The sequence below is a fragment of the Cynoglossus semilaevis genome, chromosome 13, assembly GCF_000523025.1.
Source record: "Cynoglossus semilaevis isolate Cse_v1.0 chromosome 13, Cse_v1.0, whole genome shotgun sequence".
Taxonomy (NCBI): Eukaryota; Metazoa; Chordata; class Actinopteri; order Pleuronectiformes; family Cynoglossidae; genus Cynoglossus; species Cynoglossus semilaevis.
Genome location: NC_024319.1, coordinates 9,439,938 through 9,458,865, shown reverse-complemented (window position 1 = coordinate 9,458,865; position 18,928 = coordinate 9,439,938). Strand labels below are relative to the sequence as shown.

The window sequence follows — 18,928 nt, the reverse complement described above, 5'->3', positions numbered from 1 at the left end:
ATATAACTTTATAATATTTGTCTTAGGGTTAGGATTGAAACTATAACACATTACTCTATTTGATGTAAAATGTGCCAATAAGAAAGTTTTCTTTCTATCTGCAGAAACAAACATGGATCCAATGTTGAGATGTAGTTCCAAAGGAAAAACACTTTAGCAAATAAAACTGATCCCAGAACTGTATCCAGGATCAAGACAAATATCATTTGCTGGTTCCAAGCATAATTTCTCTATTAAATTATGATGGAGTCGTCACCACAAAATGTGTGTTTTGAGCCGCTCCAATCCCACCTGTCTGCTTTAAGGCCACAAAATATGTGCATAATAATAATTGGACTAAGCACCGAGCTGTCACCGAGCTGCCAGTATAAACTGACAAATGTGGATGTACTGTACAACTCACGTAGACGTCTGCACACGTCGTGGGCTGCGTCCAACAACACGCTGCCGAGGTTGCTGGACTGCTGGTGTCCTGCCGTTTTATTAAGATAACTGATGGAGGGCTTCCCCACTTTTCCTCTGGTAGCTGTTACTGTGATCACCGGTCCAGCTGAGCTGTGATGTCATGACGCTGCTTGCTTTACAGGGAGCTGCTGGAGCGAAGGGAGACAGAGGAGACATCGGCCCTGCTGGACTAATGGTGAGACACTTTTATTTATTTTTTAATTTTTTTTATAAAAACACAGGCGTGCCTGTGAGATACAGGGATGAGGTTGTGGGTTGAATTCTCAGCATCACTGTGTTAAAAAGAAAAATCCAGAGAGAGTTTACAACAGGTCTGATATGCACTGACACCTGGGGTGTTGTTGTCTGGAGCAAGAAACCATAGAGTGTGAAGTGTGTGTGTGTGTGTGTGTGTGTGTGTGTATATACACAGTAAAATTAAATGGTACAACTAAATAGGAGACACAAGGTGTGAAATGGGATTCACGTTTAATCATCCATATTATCATGCTGTTGTGCCTTTATGTTTAAATTACTTAATTTCTGCCATAGTCATTATAACACAGGCAGCCTGTGGCCTAGCGCTGTGGTGTGTGGAGCAATAAAAACTGCCCCTCTCCTCGAGTGGAGCAATGTCATCCACAGATGGAAAAAAAAGCTCAGTTTTTTGAAAATGCACTCTTCAATCTTTATTTTAATAATACAATTAATTATTATTACTAAGTAATATTGAGATGAATTGGAATAATATGCAGATAGAACGCTGTTCATAATTCTCTCATAATTTTCCATCCACGTCATATAAATGAGTTGGAGAGCAGAGGGATCAGGAGGTGGAGGCGACAGGAGAAATGAACACAAGGGTAGTGTTTAGCACATCTGCATGGACACACACACACACACACACGTACACACACCTTCTCTTACACACGTATGCAGAGCAGCTAATGGAGTCATTGAGATGTGCATAACAATCTCCATTAATGGACAGTGAACCAATCAGATGTAAGACTGAATTAATTTAATGTTGTTCTTCAGTGAGCTGCGGTCTTCAACAAGGACAGAGTCAGTGTACCATTAACTACATACTAGCAATTATTTTATTATATCTTTGGGTAATTTACATGGTTAAGTAACGCTAGACTTTTAGGAAAATGAACAAATTCAGTCTGTCCACTAATCAACATAAAGTTTTGCAGATGTTGGTGAGTTGGTTAAGAAAAGATTTGCTGCTTGTTTTACAGCCTGAATAAAAAGTTTGAAAATCAGGACTCGGCACACGGACCAGAAGACACACATTAGATTATTCATTTGTATTTTGGTAAATTTGTCTGCCGTAGTGACATTCTGTTTGAGCTCGCGTGTGACGAAAAACCTGGAGCGCTGGAAATAATGGGGGCAGTGCAACAAATTATGTTGGTGGCATTTCGGACTCAGTGGGTGGACACTGAAAATTTTGTCTAGACACTAATGATGTGTTGGCTGATGATTTGGAGGATGAAAAATGATGACTGTAAGGTGAGGAGAAGATGCGCTTGATAGCAGAGAGAGAGAGACAGAGAGAGACAGAGAGAGAGACAGAGTAAATATAAAGTCAAACTCAGGTTGCAGGTATTTCAGCTCTGACAGGGCCTGAGCATCACCTCCCCCGTGGGAGAACCTGACGGGACCACGACTAAAATTCCTGCCGATGAGGCACCGCAGCAGTGATATTTCTGTGACTCACTTTTGATGTGTTGGTACGAGGAATACGGGTGCTAGGCACAAAACAAACAATATTTTTATAGATGTGTCAACACATATTCCTGGTAAAAACAAACAAACAAAAAAAAAATTCTAAGGCTTCACTGACCACACATGAAGTCAATGTGACAGGACTCTGCAACCTTCCATACCCAAAGTCATTTTAACTTTAGACCTCGAAATAAAACTCTCCAGGAGCAGCACAGACATATCAGTGGTTTATATGGAGGTGTTAGTGCAGTGTATGAGGTTTTAAGTACTGTAGTAATATTACAGACCTGAATAGAGTTACACAAAGGAAGTGGTTTTTTCGTTGTCTAAGCTGTTGTAATACAGGGTAAACACCAGATGCTAATCTCTACACCGCTCCTGTTAGCTGCACTGCTGCTAAAAATGTCAAACCTGATCGAAGGTGGAAGAAGACAGTGACGACATGTTTCCTTAGCAACATGCAGAAAATTAAGTGGGACATGTGAAACTGGATCCAACTTGATTACTTCAGAGAGTTGGATGTATTAGTTTTTGGAAAAGCAAATATTAAATATCAGAGTCAATGCAAAGAGACTGAAATACCACATATTTGCAGCCACCATTGGCTCTTGTAAGTTGCCCATATCATTTGATTTTGACTTTCTAAGTAACCTTTTTGCACCTGATCTTGGTCTTCTGAGTGCTGCATTGGGGTCCATTTTGTTATGTACTTTTTGCACCTGATCTTGGTCTTCTGCTGCATTGGGGTCCATTTTGTTATGTGACATGTAACATGCTGCTTCAACATCTAGCATGCCTTATACTGTGATGCCTTTGGTGGTTTTTGAGGGATTGCTTCTGAATCCATTTTCAAGTAATTTGTCTTCTTTGTTGAGCTTTAGCGAGCAATGATTTCAGTTTCCCCAGAAAACCAAGAGTAAGACCCATGTAAAACACCACTCCCGACACCAGTATAGGAACAGTACTTGTTAAATACGGCATGATAAGTCACGGGACACTTGGTTGGGTAGAATTTATTTGTGGTGATGGATACAAATGGTTGGTTTAGCGTTGAGTGCGGGGGCAGTGTTTCTAAAAGCTCAGTCAGTTCCATCCCACTCACTCACTGATAGAGTAGATTATGATGCAGTGCACAGTTGACTCAGTCTGCAGGTCTAAGTGTTCTAGACTGAGTTAAGCGCTGTCCTTCAAAGACTCAGGTCGCTGTCAGTGAGACAGAAAAATAACAGTCTTTTATGGTCCTACGTCTTTTATGTTTTTTTTTTGTTTTTTTTTTTGTTTTTCAGTGTTTAATTTGGTGTGTACTTATGTCCATACGGTATCATTATAGCTTTTAGGAAATAAAAAAAAAACATTTTAGAACCAATAAAAACATTTTTGCAACACCATTTATGCACTTGAAGGCAAAAATGAAAACAACCATTATGAAATTAAATGCTCATTTTTACTATAGGTATAATTTAAACTAAATGCTTTGGCCCTTTCAGCGTTGCCTTTGGTGATTGATGATTTAAGCTTTTAGCTAGTTTCTGTTAACATTGTAATAATAGTCAGTAGGAATTACTTGCTCTTTGTGGTTGATGCATGATTTAATATTTTATATAACTTTATTACGTTACAAAAAGGTCTGGGTTGTGTCTTGTGCTGTTGGTTGCGGTACATTTGCCTAGTTTGGCATTTTATTCTTTGACTCTACATATTTTTCAGGTGCATTGAATTCAGTGCTTTTTATGGAAAATACCGATATTTCAATGAGCTAGTTCCCAAAGCCACCATCAATTTCTCACTCCACTCCAGGGACAGAAAAACACATGTTCATTTCTGTGAATAGACTTGTGTTCATGTTTGTGTCTTTAAAGGTACAACGGTGGGCATTTTTCCCCACTGCCTTAGTCAGTGATACCACTGCAGTAGTAAAATATGCATAAACAATTTATTTAAGTCAAACTCAGCTGCAGCGTGAGTCTCCGGTGGGAGCTGACGCTGTAAAATGTAAAGTGAGAGGGACAGCTCATGCAGAGAGCGTAGAGGAGAGAATTAATTTCTTTTCCACGCCTTGTTTCAGTCCCGACTTCAATGATCACTGATATCTCATCATGTATATCTAATAGTCTATTTGCCGTCACTGTGCCACTGCACTGTGACGCCGTGCTGCTTTGTGTTCCTGCTACAGGAAGAATACGTTGACAGTAGATTCATTTTTATTGGTTTACAAGCTTGGGACGCATATTTATGTTTTTGTAATTGTAAATGCATAATAAAATCACCTGACACAGTTTAGTTAGTGAGTTATTTAAATACTGTCAAAACCCACTTTTAACTGCAGAAGCTGCAGACAGGACTCGTCCACTCTTCCCTCTGTGCTCCAAGGATCCATAAATGCCACTCACTTGATTTTAGGGTTGCTGGAGGAACTCCTTTAAGAGTCGGCCATAGCCAGTCAATTGAGCAGGAACTAGTCCTTGAATCAACTCACAACAGCTAAAAACTCTCACTCTGTGTAAAGGCCTATTAATAAAAGTCAGCAGTGCTCTGCCCTCGTCTGCACTATATTACGCTGTAGTAATGTGTTTTGTCAAAGGTGTGTGTGTGTGTGTGTGTGTGTGTGTGTTTACCTCAGTGGGGGGATATTGTAGCTCCTTGGGCCCTGTTGTAATATACAGGGACCACAGAGAATATCGCAACTCCAAATCATCAATTACTTTTGTTGCTTTCTTTCTTTTCCATCCTCTCTCTCTCTCTCTCTCTCTCTCTGCAGTAAATACAGTGTAACCTTGTCATCAGCAGCACTTCCGCTACTGTTGCTGTTTCAATTTGACAATGAAAAATGTAGCCACAGATTATGAGTTTGTGAGTGTGTGTGTGTGTGTGTGTGTGTCCATCGTTCCAATTTTTCACTTTCATTCTGTTTATCAGACTGGTGTTATCCAGCAGTCACTTTTTTAGGACTGGAGAAAAACTCGTGTATGTGGCAGTAATTTAAACAACATTTTTAAACAACGCCTGGACCTGATAATATACATCAATATTCTGATACCATTAAACTGATATTTCAGATGTAGAAACGTCAGTTAAGTCACATCCTCATTTCTTTAGATTACAATTCTTATCAGTTTAAGAACTAGTGATTCTGATTGGTTGAGTTGAACTCCTCCACAAAGAGTTTCTGATTTTTTTTTCATGTGATTACGTGAAAGAAAAAAGACCAAATAATTCTGGTTATTTCCAGCTTCTATTTCATTTGTTTGGAAAAAAAAAGAGAAGTACTTTTCCCTTTTAACTTGTTTTGACTTTTGAACACACTTTTTCTAAAGCATCTGAGACTAACAGGAACTGTGGATATATTTACAGGACCCCTCAGGATCCCTCAGAGCATTCTAATACAGATCATTTGTGTGTGGGTGTGTGTGTGGGAGAGAGAGAGAGAGAGAGAGAGAGAGAATAAGACACAGACAGTGACAGATGTCTTGGCAGACTGCACATCAGCCAACATCTAGGCTTCAGTCTGACATTAATCACACCAAGTCCGTCCCTTGTGACCCCCGTCCTGTAATTTGTGGAACCTCTTAACGTTGTTAACTGCCCTGTTTTATGAGCTCTCTCTACTAATTCTGACATACAGAGATAAATTACTGCAACACTTAAAGCACAACTATATTCTGGAATTGACTCGCTGCACGCACTGACCTGTGGAGAGGTGGATGAAGGGAGAACGGCGCAGGGACAGATCATGGAGGTGGTCGGTGATATACACACTGTCTCCTCTTCTGTCCTAGGTTTGAATCTGCTCCTGTGTGCCGAGTCAAATTTATGTCCACTGCTCTATAGTCACAAATCAACAGGACAGCAAGTACTTATCACTGTGGACCTTATGGATGAACATGTTTTATTGCATATTCATAGGCATCGCAGATATACTGTCTGATCACATGTCTCTTTACTACGGACTGTTCGTAGATGATCGATGAGTTCTGGTTGAATTAACTTCCCGTTTGTGTTTTGTTTTTTTTCCTAGGGTGTTGCTGGAAGTCCTGGTTCCATTGGTAGAGATGGCCCCCCAGGACCGAGGGTGAGATTATCTTTTAGCATCAGCTGCATGTATGGTAACATGAACTATATCACTGTAAACAACTGACCAAGTCAGTTTTACCAAACTAGAGTTTAGGGGAAACTTTTAGTTTTGTGACCACGATTTGTTTAAAAAAGTAGAAAGAAATAATAATAATAATTATATTTATTATTATTATTATGAGTTTCTGACACCACTGAAGAAACACAGGTTGAAGCAGCGTACCCAATGAACAAGCAGAGGGGAAATATCATTCGCAACGACTCAGCTAGTGTAGTTAATGCTGACAGAGGAGTCAGGCCTAACAACACTCAGCAGGACTGTGAATACCAGAGAAAGGAGCACAGGTGGAGTTTAATGTGCTGGCAAGCAGAAAGAAGCAGATTTTATCCAAATGCGTTCTGTGATAACGCAGTACTTGCATCCTATTGGTTCTTGTTTCCTGGGAAGGTGAATGAATTCTACACACCATCCATCTGCTGTCTGCTCACGAGCTGACAAGGTCCAGATGCTTCTGTTGTTGTCTTCCTTACACACCGCTCAGGCTCATTGTGGAGTTTTCTTCTGGACATGTGGTTTGGCCACGGCTTCTTCTCTTTATGCCAAGTACAGTAGGTTCAGAGCTGAAAGAAAACAATGTCTTCTCGTCATTTATTTCATTAGTAAAAGTAAGAACCTTCTTAAAACAAGACTTGTTGAATCTTGAATCTTTCTCTAAGCAGGAAACAATAATCATATCATTATTACGGTGACTTCATAAAAATCCATTATAGTTAAACAGACTCAATAATCAAACATAAACGTGGTAACCTATGAACACAGCATCAAGACGATGATAGGTGGCACGTGTGTCAGACAGCATCACAGAAACAACTGAAAAGACGATGATAGGTGGCACGTGTGTCAAACTTTTTGGATGATAAAGTCCCGGCAGAAGAACTAGGTTTTTAATTTCCCACCAGATTGTGGGCAAACAATACTGTATGTGTGTCACATCCAGGTTGTACAGGTCAGACCTTCAGGTCCACTGTGGTTTATTCAGCAGCTGCTGCTCAGCTTTTGAAACGAAGCAGCTGCGATGCATTTTAATGAAGCTCACTTCTGAGAAGGAACGAAAACAAAGCTGATTTTCTATTTTTGTTTGTTTTTACATCATACAGTACATTTCAATTACAGCGGGTGAATGATACACATTTCTGATTTCTGATTCTGCCACTGTGTTAAAATGCATTAAAAATTCAATCTGATTGATTTAACACATTAACACTGTTACAATGTTCATTTTGGCAGTGTTGACTTTGTTGAGTTGATGCTGTTTTGTGCTCCAGCTCTATATTTATAGATGATCTTTGGAATAATTCCACACAACTACAGCTTTCCTCGTGATTTACTGGTGTTTACAGCGTGACAACAGCCTGACTCTCAGTCTCTCCCTCACAGTAGAGAATGTAGTGACCTTTTACGATGTCTCAGGATTTTTTAATAATTCTTGTTCCAGACGTTCCTCTGCTGAGGCTGACGTTGATATCAGTGCATGGTGTTTGGAGAAGTGGTTCGAGTGCAGTCTCCTCACTGAGTGTTTACTGTTCAACTTCAGAGTGACTCTCACCCAGGAATTTGCTGATTTGAATGGGGGAAAAGATTGTGGTTTTTGCAGATTGTGTTGTGAAATTTTTGGTAACAGAAAATTGTAGAAATTCGAGGGCGTAGGAAGGAGAACAACAGGAGATGTTCTTCACTTGGGGAAAACATGTCATTCTTCGACTGTGTGATAATTAATTTGTACAGTTGAAATCATGAATTAGATGAAATAATTAATCTGATTTTTTTTTTTTTAACACATTTCAATTTATGGGCAGAATCAGCCACACTCAAGCTTAAAATACAACCCTTCTGCCCAGAGTACAGGGCAGACCTCACCAAAGACAGGGCAGGAGGTCTACGGCTGACAGGCAGGAATTAGACTAATTAATATTGTTGAGGACAGTTTTACTGAAGTTTTAACGACAGTTTTAAGCAGTTTTACAAGGCGTCGTCAAGATACAAGACAGTTTTACAAGGCGTCGTCAAGATACAGTAACGAAAGAAATACACCGACTCACACCTTCACACATAAACAGACATGTATAAATGGATTAACTATGCTCCATCAGCCTTTAGCCTTAGCATGTGACCACAGAGTACGAAAGAAATCCAAGATGAAATGGTTTTCTGAACCCCAGGTTAATATGTTTTCCAGTGCGATCTAACATCTATAATTATATCCCAGCCCCGTATTATTACTGCCATGTTTGTTCAATGTGAATGAGCCATAAATATGAGGTTACAGAAAAAAAAACTCATTGTGTTATTGTATATCATGATTATGCCGTTAAATGTCATTCGTTCAGAAGAACTGGCCCGCAGCATTGGTGCAGGGAGGAATGTGCTCCTGAGGTGAAAGCCACAATTTCTTTTTCACGTGTCGTCCTCAGACCACAGCATTATGGGGAAAACATTCACCTGTTGATTGATGGCTTTGCGCACCTTGAGGCAACTTACAAACACAAATTATGTAGATGTCAACAGTCCTTACAGTGAAAATCCATTCAGTCGATTATAATGCGTTTTGTGGAGCTGGAGCAAATCAGGAATAAACAGCAGGTCCTTGACATCAGCTGAGTTTGGTTTCCAGCTGCAGCCTGAATATTAATTGTATTACAAAATAGCAGTGTGATGAGACTTGAAGGAAATTCTCCAGGCCTTGGAAAAAAGTTTTACCCTCGACGACTGTCACCATCAAACAGGATCTGCTGACTTTATGACACCGCTTTCTTTTCAGGGTCTTCCAGGAAACATTGGACCACAGGGGCGACAAGGACCTACAGGACCTGTCGTAAGTCTGTAGTTCTCAACATCACCTCCACGACTTCTCTTCACAGAACTAGACCCATCCATCATCTCTGCCTCTTTCACCCGTTTTTGTTTGCCTTTCAGGGAGCTCCAGGTGCACCAGGTTCTCCAGGACCAGGTGGACCTCCAGGGCACCAAGGAGATCAAGGACTTCCTGTAAGTAGAAGATATTATTTTATTTATTTTCAGGCTGGTGACGTCAGTGAGTGATATGGGCGGATGAAGATGATAAGACAGAGGAGAATATGAGGAGAAAAAAAACATGGGTTTGAAAACTTCAAACAATGAGAAAGACTCTGAGAATCTTATAACACAACACTGTCAGATACACTAGTATAATTTGGGGCTGAAAATTATCTGGTAAAAAAATAGTTATTAGACAAAACAAATCTAGTTTGAGACTTGATAAACCTAAAAAAAAAAGGAAAAGGAAGATGCTAATGACACAACACAAGGGCATAAAAGGCTGGAGGAGAAGATGTTGGATTCCAGACCTTGTGTAATGCTAACAGGAACAGATGATACCGTGACGTTGGTGACAGCTAATCTAGTCTCAGGTCACTACTGTGGGCCAGCAGCAAAGTTTGGCTCAGAGAGGGGGAGCTATAAATCACTTGCCGACACTCTCCTACTAACTTTGAAACACACACTCTCAGTGAAAACCAATGAGGGATGACATCTGCCCAGTCTCAGCTTCAGCAGACACAGATGCCCCGTATCAGCGCATGCACAAGCAGCTTATATGCAAACAAAAAAAGCTGCGGTTTTTAATCTCCAGAAATTTTCTGTATCAAACTTTTTTTTTTACCATGAAATTGCTGATTCAGTCCTCGTTTCTGCCCCTCCAACCCTCTGCCAAGTGGCTGCTCCAAAAAAAAAAAAAGTCTTTCCTCAAACTCTGGGCTTTTATCAGAAACAGCCGTCGTTGAATCTGCAGGGAAATATAACATTTGTTTCATGGTGTTCCAGCTGACCTGAGGAAACCCTGCGAGAGTTCTTTCTAACAGTGTGGTTTGGTTGGACTCGAGCAACTGCTCTGAGAAATGTGTTCAAGGACAGTGGATTTATTCCACTGACAGCATGACAGCAAATGAAGATTCAAACCAACAGGATTTCAAGCCCTGTCGAATTCTCGACCCGATGTGTTACCATGCTAGTGAACCCAGACAGTGGTGCGTTAGAGAAGACACAGACCATCTGGAAAAGTTAGTCTCTGTCTATCAGAAGCAACAGTCATTATACAACCCACACACCGAGTTGAAACTGAAATTTTTTTTTTAGAGATTCTTAGAAGATAATTTACCTTGATGTCTCAAAAAATTTCCAATGCAATGGCTCTCATTTGACACACTGGTGTGAGGGACAGTAGACATTTAGCGCGATCAACAAATACATTTCGTAAGAAACTCTTGAGCCATTCAAAAGGCCAATGTCAAGATTCACAGCAATGACTGAAATCCAGCAACTATACCTTTAAATATACAGTATTTCTTGGAATACAGCTTTTTTTTTAGCCAGAAACTAAAACGGGTGTGTAACGCATCTACCTGAAGTTATTTATCTCAATCTCAATTCACTGTGATTAATCCACTTAATTAACTGTGGTTAATTATGATTGTTAATAATTATTACACCCGTCCGTCCACAGCTAGACTGTAATTGAAATCCTGAATTGTTTGACAGCCCTTTTTTCATTAAGTAACCAGAACTTCAGATTGACATTTGACCGCAATTTTGGCAAGTGTGTGTTTTTTTCAGGAACTGGGATTAGTGAGATGTCTGGTAAACACATATACTCGTTTACAAATTACACAAACTAAAGCAAAAACAAACCTGGTGGTGAGGTTGTCACCAGATGTTGTGGTTTGTCATGTACTCCCACCATATAGCGGTGTCATAAATGTGTCCTAGAGTGTAAAAGCTGAAGGAAATAATGTCTGTAAAATTGTTCTCTCCGGAGACTCAACCACCTGCAGCTTGTTTTTTTTAAATTCATCTCGACATGGTAGTGAAGAGAAGCATGTTTTCCAGTTACAAAATAAAATACACTCAAGTCTGTTTGACCGTTTTATCAACCTGCACTCAAGCATTAAAGAAGGGAGGAGAGTCGTCAAAAACAGACTTCTCTCTGTGGATGTAAGACAGAATTATGATTGAAAAAACATCCAGACAGGGGACAGGGGTAAAAGAGTCCAAAGATTAGACAGTCACTGTCTGTCTTATGCCAAAATATTCAATTAGATTACATCACAGTTTCTTTTTTCTTTTTTTTTTAATATTACAATAAGACATTAGACATTGATGTGCCCCCGCCCTCGCTCCCTCGAGGAGATGCAGAAGTTCTGTGGACTTTTACTGTGGAGATCTGCAGCTGTCAAACATTGGCACAGGAGTTTCTAAAACAGGCAACATAAAAATTATACATTAGACAGAGCAGATTTGGATCAGATTGGAAGTTTATCAGTTCTTTAAGGAATTTCCCTCAGGAAAATTCAAGTTCCAGCAGCTCTGCAGCACAAGATAAGAGCCGCTGAAAGATCATAACTACAAACAGAGAACGTTGAGAAAATGTTGAAAAGAAAAGTGAAAAACATGATCAATGAAAGTGAGTAAAAATGAGAGGGAGGCAGGTGGAAAAGTGAAGATGCAAGGGGGTAGAGAAGTGACGTTGGATACATTTGCATAACACTGAAAGCAATTAGATGTACAAAAGAGCTGAAGAACAAAGACAAGAGTCAGGGGTGATGTGTGACGGAGAGTTTACGGGAGTGTGAAGGTTGAAGTGACAGTAAAGACACCATCCTACCTGCAATATGACACACTGTGAGACATTCAGTGGAAGTGACTTGGTGGGAAATGGTAGAAGAGAAAGAGCTTCACCAAGTTTGATCATTATTATATCTTTTCCCAAAGTCAATATACATTCTTAAAGGAGTTTGGTTTCAGTCCTTAGACTAGGAGGTGTGAGCAATTGGCACCAACAATTGGATTCCAAAATTTTACTAGGAATTCTCCAAAGGAAACACCAGTTTTATTAGGACATTTTGCATTTTTCATTTATATTCCAGGACTAAATGTATAATCCTTAGAAAATGTTTGCTCTGATGCTAATTGTTCCACTTTTCACTTGTCCACTGCACCTATATCTATTTCCTCATTAAAGTAATAGTACCTTAACACATGAAGGTCTTTGTCAGTGCTCTGGACTTGCTGACTGGCTGAAGTTTTCCTACAAACACTGAGTTACAGGCATTTTTCATAAGAAACTCAGAAAATACTTTTTTCACCTGCACAACAGTACTGTAATTCCAAAGACCAGAACATTAACTTCACCTGTAGGTACACACACACTGTGATATGCATTCAGAGGATTTTGTACACTACTCAGGTCTTGAGTGTGCGTTGTGATCTGTGTTTTTCACAGCTCAGGCCGGGGCAGACAGCAAAGCTATCTAAGAACACACACAAGGCGTAGTCATCCGTTTGTACTTAAACATGCAAGCTTTAGGCCTTTGTGTATGGAACAAAGAACCAACATTTAAAAGCATTTAATTATAGCAGCTGTTAGATCAAAGTAGTACGATGTGTGTTTGAAGGTGCATTAAGTAAATAATGGGTTTAAGGCTTTAAAGGAACCTGGGAGAAAGGATGAGCAGGGCTTTTTCTTCATACAGGCCCAAGTCTTATGTTTTTATTCTGCGTCTGTGCTTTTATGTTCCAGGGTTCTGCTGGTACCAAAGGCGATAAGGGAGAAAGAGTAAGTCATTCTCCTCACATACCGCAAACACTGTTTAGAGCAAATCAACTTTTATTGCTGCGTTTTGCCGTGAAAATATGACGTTTGTTTTGGGGGGTTTTTTTCCTGGTGTAAATCTCACACAATCTCTCGCTAATGTTCCGCACTCAGGGAAACCAAAACCAAATTACAGCGCGCATTCACTGCTTGTCTCGTCTGTCTTTTGCACAACCACTCACTTCATTTCTTTCTCTTCACTTGCTCACAACCTCATTTAGAACAAACCAAATCAAATCAGCGTTCATGGTGCAGATATGCCGTGGAGCTACTTTTGCTGACACAGTAGGAGAGCAGCACTTTGTACGAGCTGGAGGGACACAACTTGTCATCTTTAATACCAGCAGTAACTCCTATCTGTACATTTGTAAGGATGAGTCTTTGCTGCTGCAGTTATTCCTGCAGTAGCCTGTAGAGAATAGGATTTAAAATAATGTAAAGACACAAGTTAATCTTAGTTGTCCATCTGGCCTAGCGAGGTTAGCTTAGCTTTGCCTCAGAAGAAACTGACTGTTTTTAGTCAGAGTGTAGAGTTTTCAGAACTTTGTATATCAATATGTGAGCTTTATTTAACTAGCTCCAAAAAAAGTTTTAGCATTGTATCATGTTACACAACAATTTTGCAGTAACTTCAGCAATTGTTTTTATATAAAAGGCCAACTTGATCAACATATTCATCATGTTAGCTACGTATAGCTAAAATATAGCTATACCTTTACCTTTTGGTTATTTATTTATTTATTTATTTATTTTTTATAAATGTGCTGCTTTCTAGCAATTACTGTCACACAGCACAACCAAAACAGCAGCAGTTCAGCTTTATTATTTTCTTTAGTAGAATAAAAAGAAACAACAATTTAAAATTACACTTCAAATTATACATTCCTTAGTTTTATACCATGATCTTTCTCCGTTGGCCAGTTTATGTATAGCAGACGTTAGCGTGGGGAGTTAAGGTGGAGTTCTTTTATTAAAGGACCATAAAACACACACACCCACCAATACATCACCCACTGGTCGGGAAGTTTATGCTCCTGTGGTTGCTCAAATAGAAAAGTGGTATCAGTGCACTGTGTGTGGGTGTGTAATTTAAAAATCCTTACAGCTTTGTGAGCCTTTTGTTTGTTTTTTAAGGGTGACTTGCAGTCCCAAGCTGCTGTCCGTGCCATCGCACGGCAAGTGTGTGAACAGCTCATCCAGAGTGAGTAACACGGCTTTAACTATATTAAGAATAAACTTATTTAATGTCTTCTGGACAAACATATTGATTAAAAACTATATTATTAATATATATTAAATTGTTGTAAATCTTTTTTTTTTTTCAACCCCTTGCAGGTCATTTGTCTCGATATAACTCAGTACTAAACCAGATCCCTCAGTCATCAGTATCAGTTAGAACAGTACCTGGACCACCAGGGGAGCCAGGCAGGAGAGGTCCTGCAGGACCACAGGGAGAGTCAGGCCCACCTGGAAGACCGGGTTTTCCAGGTACCAACGGGCAGAGTGGACGACCAGGAGAGAGAGGTAAAATGTGCAAATCTTATTTTCTTTTTTTTTTTAAATGTGGAAATAATGTGTTTACCTTGACCTTTTAACTTTTTTACCGTAGACAGAATTGGTGCCGGTCATTTAGGGTGTACTGTTGCGCCACCTATGGAAGCGCCCGTGTGTCCTATGTCATTTTATGTGCAAGTTTTGTTGCAGTGATTACATACTTGTTGGAATACCTGGTCACTGATAACGTGCTACACAATTCCAGGGAGGTCGACCAAATCAGTGATTTCTCTTTATAGCAAGTGCTTAATTTGAAATATTATTTAAAAAAACAATGAAGCAAAAATGTTATTTTACCTACTCTCTACTACTGTTTGTAAATAAAAACATAAGCTGTTGACATGATGACCAGCCATTTAGAAAGAAAGCTGCAGATAAAGACCCACAGTCAATGTTCTGTGTTGTAACTGGACGACCCTGGAATTAAATTCAGTCTTATAATCAACTACACCAGCAAAGCACTACTTCAGCAGCATTCTACCAATCCATCAATTTTAACTGAAGTAATGTCTCTGTAATGAATTACGGTCATTTATGTATAATGATGAAAACAAAGGTAATATATATATATAAAACTATCAAAGTTAAAATGTTTCAAATGAGACATTTATTACAAAAATTTAGTAGCAGTGCCCCTCCCTTCCCCCGCTCCCCGTGCCCCGACATTCTTTATTTTTCCTGTATTTTAAAGACGTGCCTGTCCAGTCAGAGATGGTCTCTTATATGTCTTCATAAACCCGTTATAAACAGATGCATCCAGCTGGTGCGAATAATGTTTTTGTAAAATAATCACATTCATTATGTATGCCGAGGTGCATTTTTATCGCCAGCATGGGTTTTGTGCTAACAGCTGGAGCCTTAACGTACCTGCTTGTTTGCCATATATTATTGGGGAGGAGGGTTTTGGCCTTTGCTCCATGACTCACTGGTGGAAAAACCAAGAATGAAGGTCAGAACTCCCACGAGGTCGATCCAAGAACCGAGAAGTAGAAAACGTAGTAGCGCCAGTATCCATGAGATCATCTCTGCCACGAGCCGTTTGAAAAGAAACAGCCTTTACACCGGGTTTATCACCGACACGTACCAGGAGCTAGGAACTGTTGAGGGATCGCACGCATCTCTGGAGGTGTCATTGTGTTTACACACTGATACACACACATTTGAACATGTATATATAATGGATGTCATAATACATCCAATCTGAATGAACAAGGACAAGGCTCCACCAAAGCAGACATGTTGTGTGTTTTCATCCAGTTAAATTAATAACACGGATTCCATGCTGAAAATAAATAAAAATGCAGCGCCCCACAGGAGGCAGTGCTGTCCTTCCACATCATAAAATTTTATTTGAAATCGTTTGTACTGTTTTCTCTCTGGTCCATTGTTGACTCTGCCTTTTTACAGATGCAGCTGATTAACACACAAATGCCGCCGCCGCAGCAGCAGGGAGAATGTGTAGATGTATTTTATTTGCTTCTTTACAGTCAAAGTGTGTCAAAGAATATTCTATTAGCTTGTTTTAACTGCTGCACACCAGCTACTGTGTTTATCACACATTTTATTAGAATTATCATCCAGGCTTTCACTATCCCGTTTATTATTTTTTATTAGGATAAGTTCTTTCGGCACGAGCGGAAGAGTGTTTACATCATTTATTAATGTATAAGTCTGAGATGTTTAAACTTTCTTCCACCAGGGGCAGGTGATATACAGTGAACAGCTCCTCCTGTGGAACTACAGTTTATAACTAAGTGAAAATGTATTCAGTGTAGCTACTGCTGCAGTTATTTGTTTACACACTTTGTTAATTTGGTGATTAAATCAAAGGCAGAGAGATTTGGACAAAAACAATTAGTGATAATGACACACGGGAAAGTCTTTGTTTCACAACAACAACACTTGGGGCAAGAATATATTTGTAAAATGTCTGTTTAATGTAAATTAATATACACATTTTGACGACATTGTTGTCTTTATTTCCAGTTAAAACTATCTCATTGAAATCCAGTATTTAATTAAACAATAAAGTGTAAAGTTAAGTGTGACTAAACACATTAGAAATCCTGTGCTTTTAATTTAATTTATTTTTGAAAAAGACGTGTGTTAATTGCTCAAAAATGCAACAGTACTGACAACAATCTAACACAATTTATTTATTGTCACATGGTAGAAGGTCACCTGTTCAAACCCTTGATGATAACTGATTGTTGTATTATAAATAATTTATCTCAGGTTTGACAAATGTAGTACAGCAGTGCACCACCATTACCACTGTCAGCACTTAATAACAATAATTATTCATGAAACTTGAGGGATTTAAAAATCTCTGTTTGACGTTTTGACCCTGAAAAAGTAACTTGTAAGTGAATGTTCTGGACTGTGTGTTTGTAGGTCTGCCTGGAGAGAAGGGAGACAGAGGAAGTCCAGGGGTTGGGTCTCAAGGACCTCGAGGACCGCCTGGACCACCGGGTAAGTTACAGATAAATCTAGAAGCACCGGCAGTGTTTGCTGAAGCAGCTGTGACTTTAAGACGTGATAAATGAATCTCATCCTGTGCTAAGCTTTGTGTTTGCAGTGTTTACAGTCTGTGACAATGATGGAGCTCCTGTATGTCCCTCTACAACAAGACTACAAGCTTTTAAATATTTAAGCACTGGCATTAAAATGCACAAAAACTCTCATCTCTTATGGGCTTTCTTTATGCAGAATCTCCCTGAGAAAAGCAGGCAGACGTGTGGACGATTAATATAATTTTTAGTATTGATTTTCCTTTGTGCTGTGTTGAGTTTGTTTTTGTTATGAATATATGTCCCCCGGCAGGCTTGGCTTTTTTTCTGTTTGCTGGTGATCGATACAGAACAAGCTGACAAAAGTCCCTGGAAACTTTGCTCTGATCTGATAAACGTAGTGAAAAAAAACCAACAAAAGCATCAGTGTTTGAAAAATTAAATCTCTGCAGAGAGAATGGTACAGAGGAGAGCTGCCTGCCCTTTATCCACTCAGTATCTGTGGAATATTTGTGGGATGAGAATCTTAGCAAAAAAAAGTCCCCTCAACAAAGTGTATTTTGCTTATTTCTGATTTATGCTGAAATACTCTGCAAACAAAACAGAAGCTGTCAGCTGTTTTGTTTTGTATTTTTTAGCTGAGAACTTTTCCCTCACCTGCCTGCAGGACTTCTACTATCACCTCCCTTATCCAGAAATGACAAGCAAACATTTGCCTCCCTGCATGTCATGCTGTTGGTGATTTGGAGAAGATTGAATAAGTGATAGCCTGATGACATCTTTCACCCTAAATTGAACATTTTCAGTTTATTTTTTTCCTCTTCCACAGAAGATGTCACCCTGCCATGTTGTTTTAATCAAACCTTTTTCTTTTTTATATTCTACAACTGACACTCACTCCGACTATCTCAGGTCTGCCCGGCGAAGGAAGAACAGGCAGCCAGGGTTCGCCTGGTCGACCTGGTAACCCTGGGGCTGCAGGCAGACCGGGAAATCCGGGTGTCTCTGGACCAGCTGGACCACCGGGATACTGTGACCAGAACTCTTGTCTGGGATACAACGTGGGAGGTAAGTTTGTGCAGCTGCTATTTGTACAACATTTAATCCACGTGCATTAGGCCTCAGGGTCATAATTTAAATTACAAAAAAACTAGGGGAAAGCTTTGTCCTTCAAAAGGTTTTCCTGAAGTCCTCCATTGAGATGTTCAACAAATTGGTTTGAACTCTGCTACTGGTCACATTTATTTTATCCATATTTACAGATTTCTCAAATGCTGTATTGGGGTGAGGGTTTGTGATTATCCAGTTAGAATTGTATTTTTGATAATTTTACTAAAAATGACAACAGCAACAATTGTTTTTAAGCTCTGGCTCCAAAAAAAAAAACACATTTTCCATTTAATAAGCTGAAAAATTTATTTTTCACCAGGGAAATAGACAGGACACATGTTCTCCATAATCTACTCTTCCAATTTTTGGACAGATATCACTGACAAAAGCAGACACACGCACATGAAATCAGTTTCTGGCACTTAACATGAAACATGAAAATAAATATTTTGACTTAATTATGTCTCAAACAAAGTAAAAACACGAACAAATATTCAGACTTTACAGCAGTAACAGTATTTTTTATTTGGACTTTGTTTTGTTTGGTTTTTTGAAGCTGGGAATCATATACATTCTGTCACTTGACATCTTTTAACTAAAAAAGTTAAACTACATTGGTTAAACTTTATTTTTACTTCATGTTGTTGTTACTTTATATGATTTTGGCAAAAACAAGTTTACCGTCTGAACTTGTTTGGTCTTTCTTATAAACTTATAAAAGTTTTATACAGTATTTAATTACACAGTGAGACAATTATTGTTCTCGTAAAAGTTTTTGTCAATTGTGAAGTTTTCACTGTAAAGTTCAAATTCAGAAAAAAA

The 18,928-nt window shown here is 39.2% G+C and overlaps 1 protein-coding gene across 3 annotated transcripts in view; it reads left to right on the top strand.

Annotated features, from left to right (window-relative positions):
* col14a1a (collagen, type XIV, alpha 1a) overlaps positions 1-18,877 on the top strand; it is a 120,429-nt gene extending 101,552 nt beyond the window's left edge. For all 3 annotated transcript variants that reach the window (XM_025061661.1, XM_008323480.3, XM_025061660.1), the window contains exons 39-47: positions 587-640; positions 6,194-6,247; positions 9,069-9,122; positions 9,224-9,295; positions 12,861-12,896; positions 14,067-14,133; positions 14,268-14,456; positions 16,881-16,958; positions 17,909-18,877. In XM_025061661.1, the coding sequence (XP_024917429.1) occupies positions 587-640; positions 6,194-6,247; positions 9,069-9,122; positions 9,224-9,295; positions 12,861-12,896; positions 14,067-14,133; positions 14,268-14,456; positions 16,881-16,958; positions 17,909-18,114 (810 nt within the window). In that variant the 3' untranslated portion in view covers positions 18,115-18,877. The remainder of the gene's footprint in view (positions 1-586; positions 641-6,193; positions 6,248-9,068; positions 9,123-9,223; positions 9,296-12,860; positions 12,897-14,066; positions 14,134-14,267; positions 14,457-16,880; positions 16,959-17,908) is intronic.
* Positions 18,878-18,928: the final 51 nt, after the last annotated feature.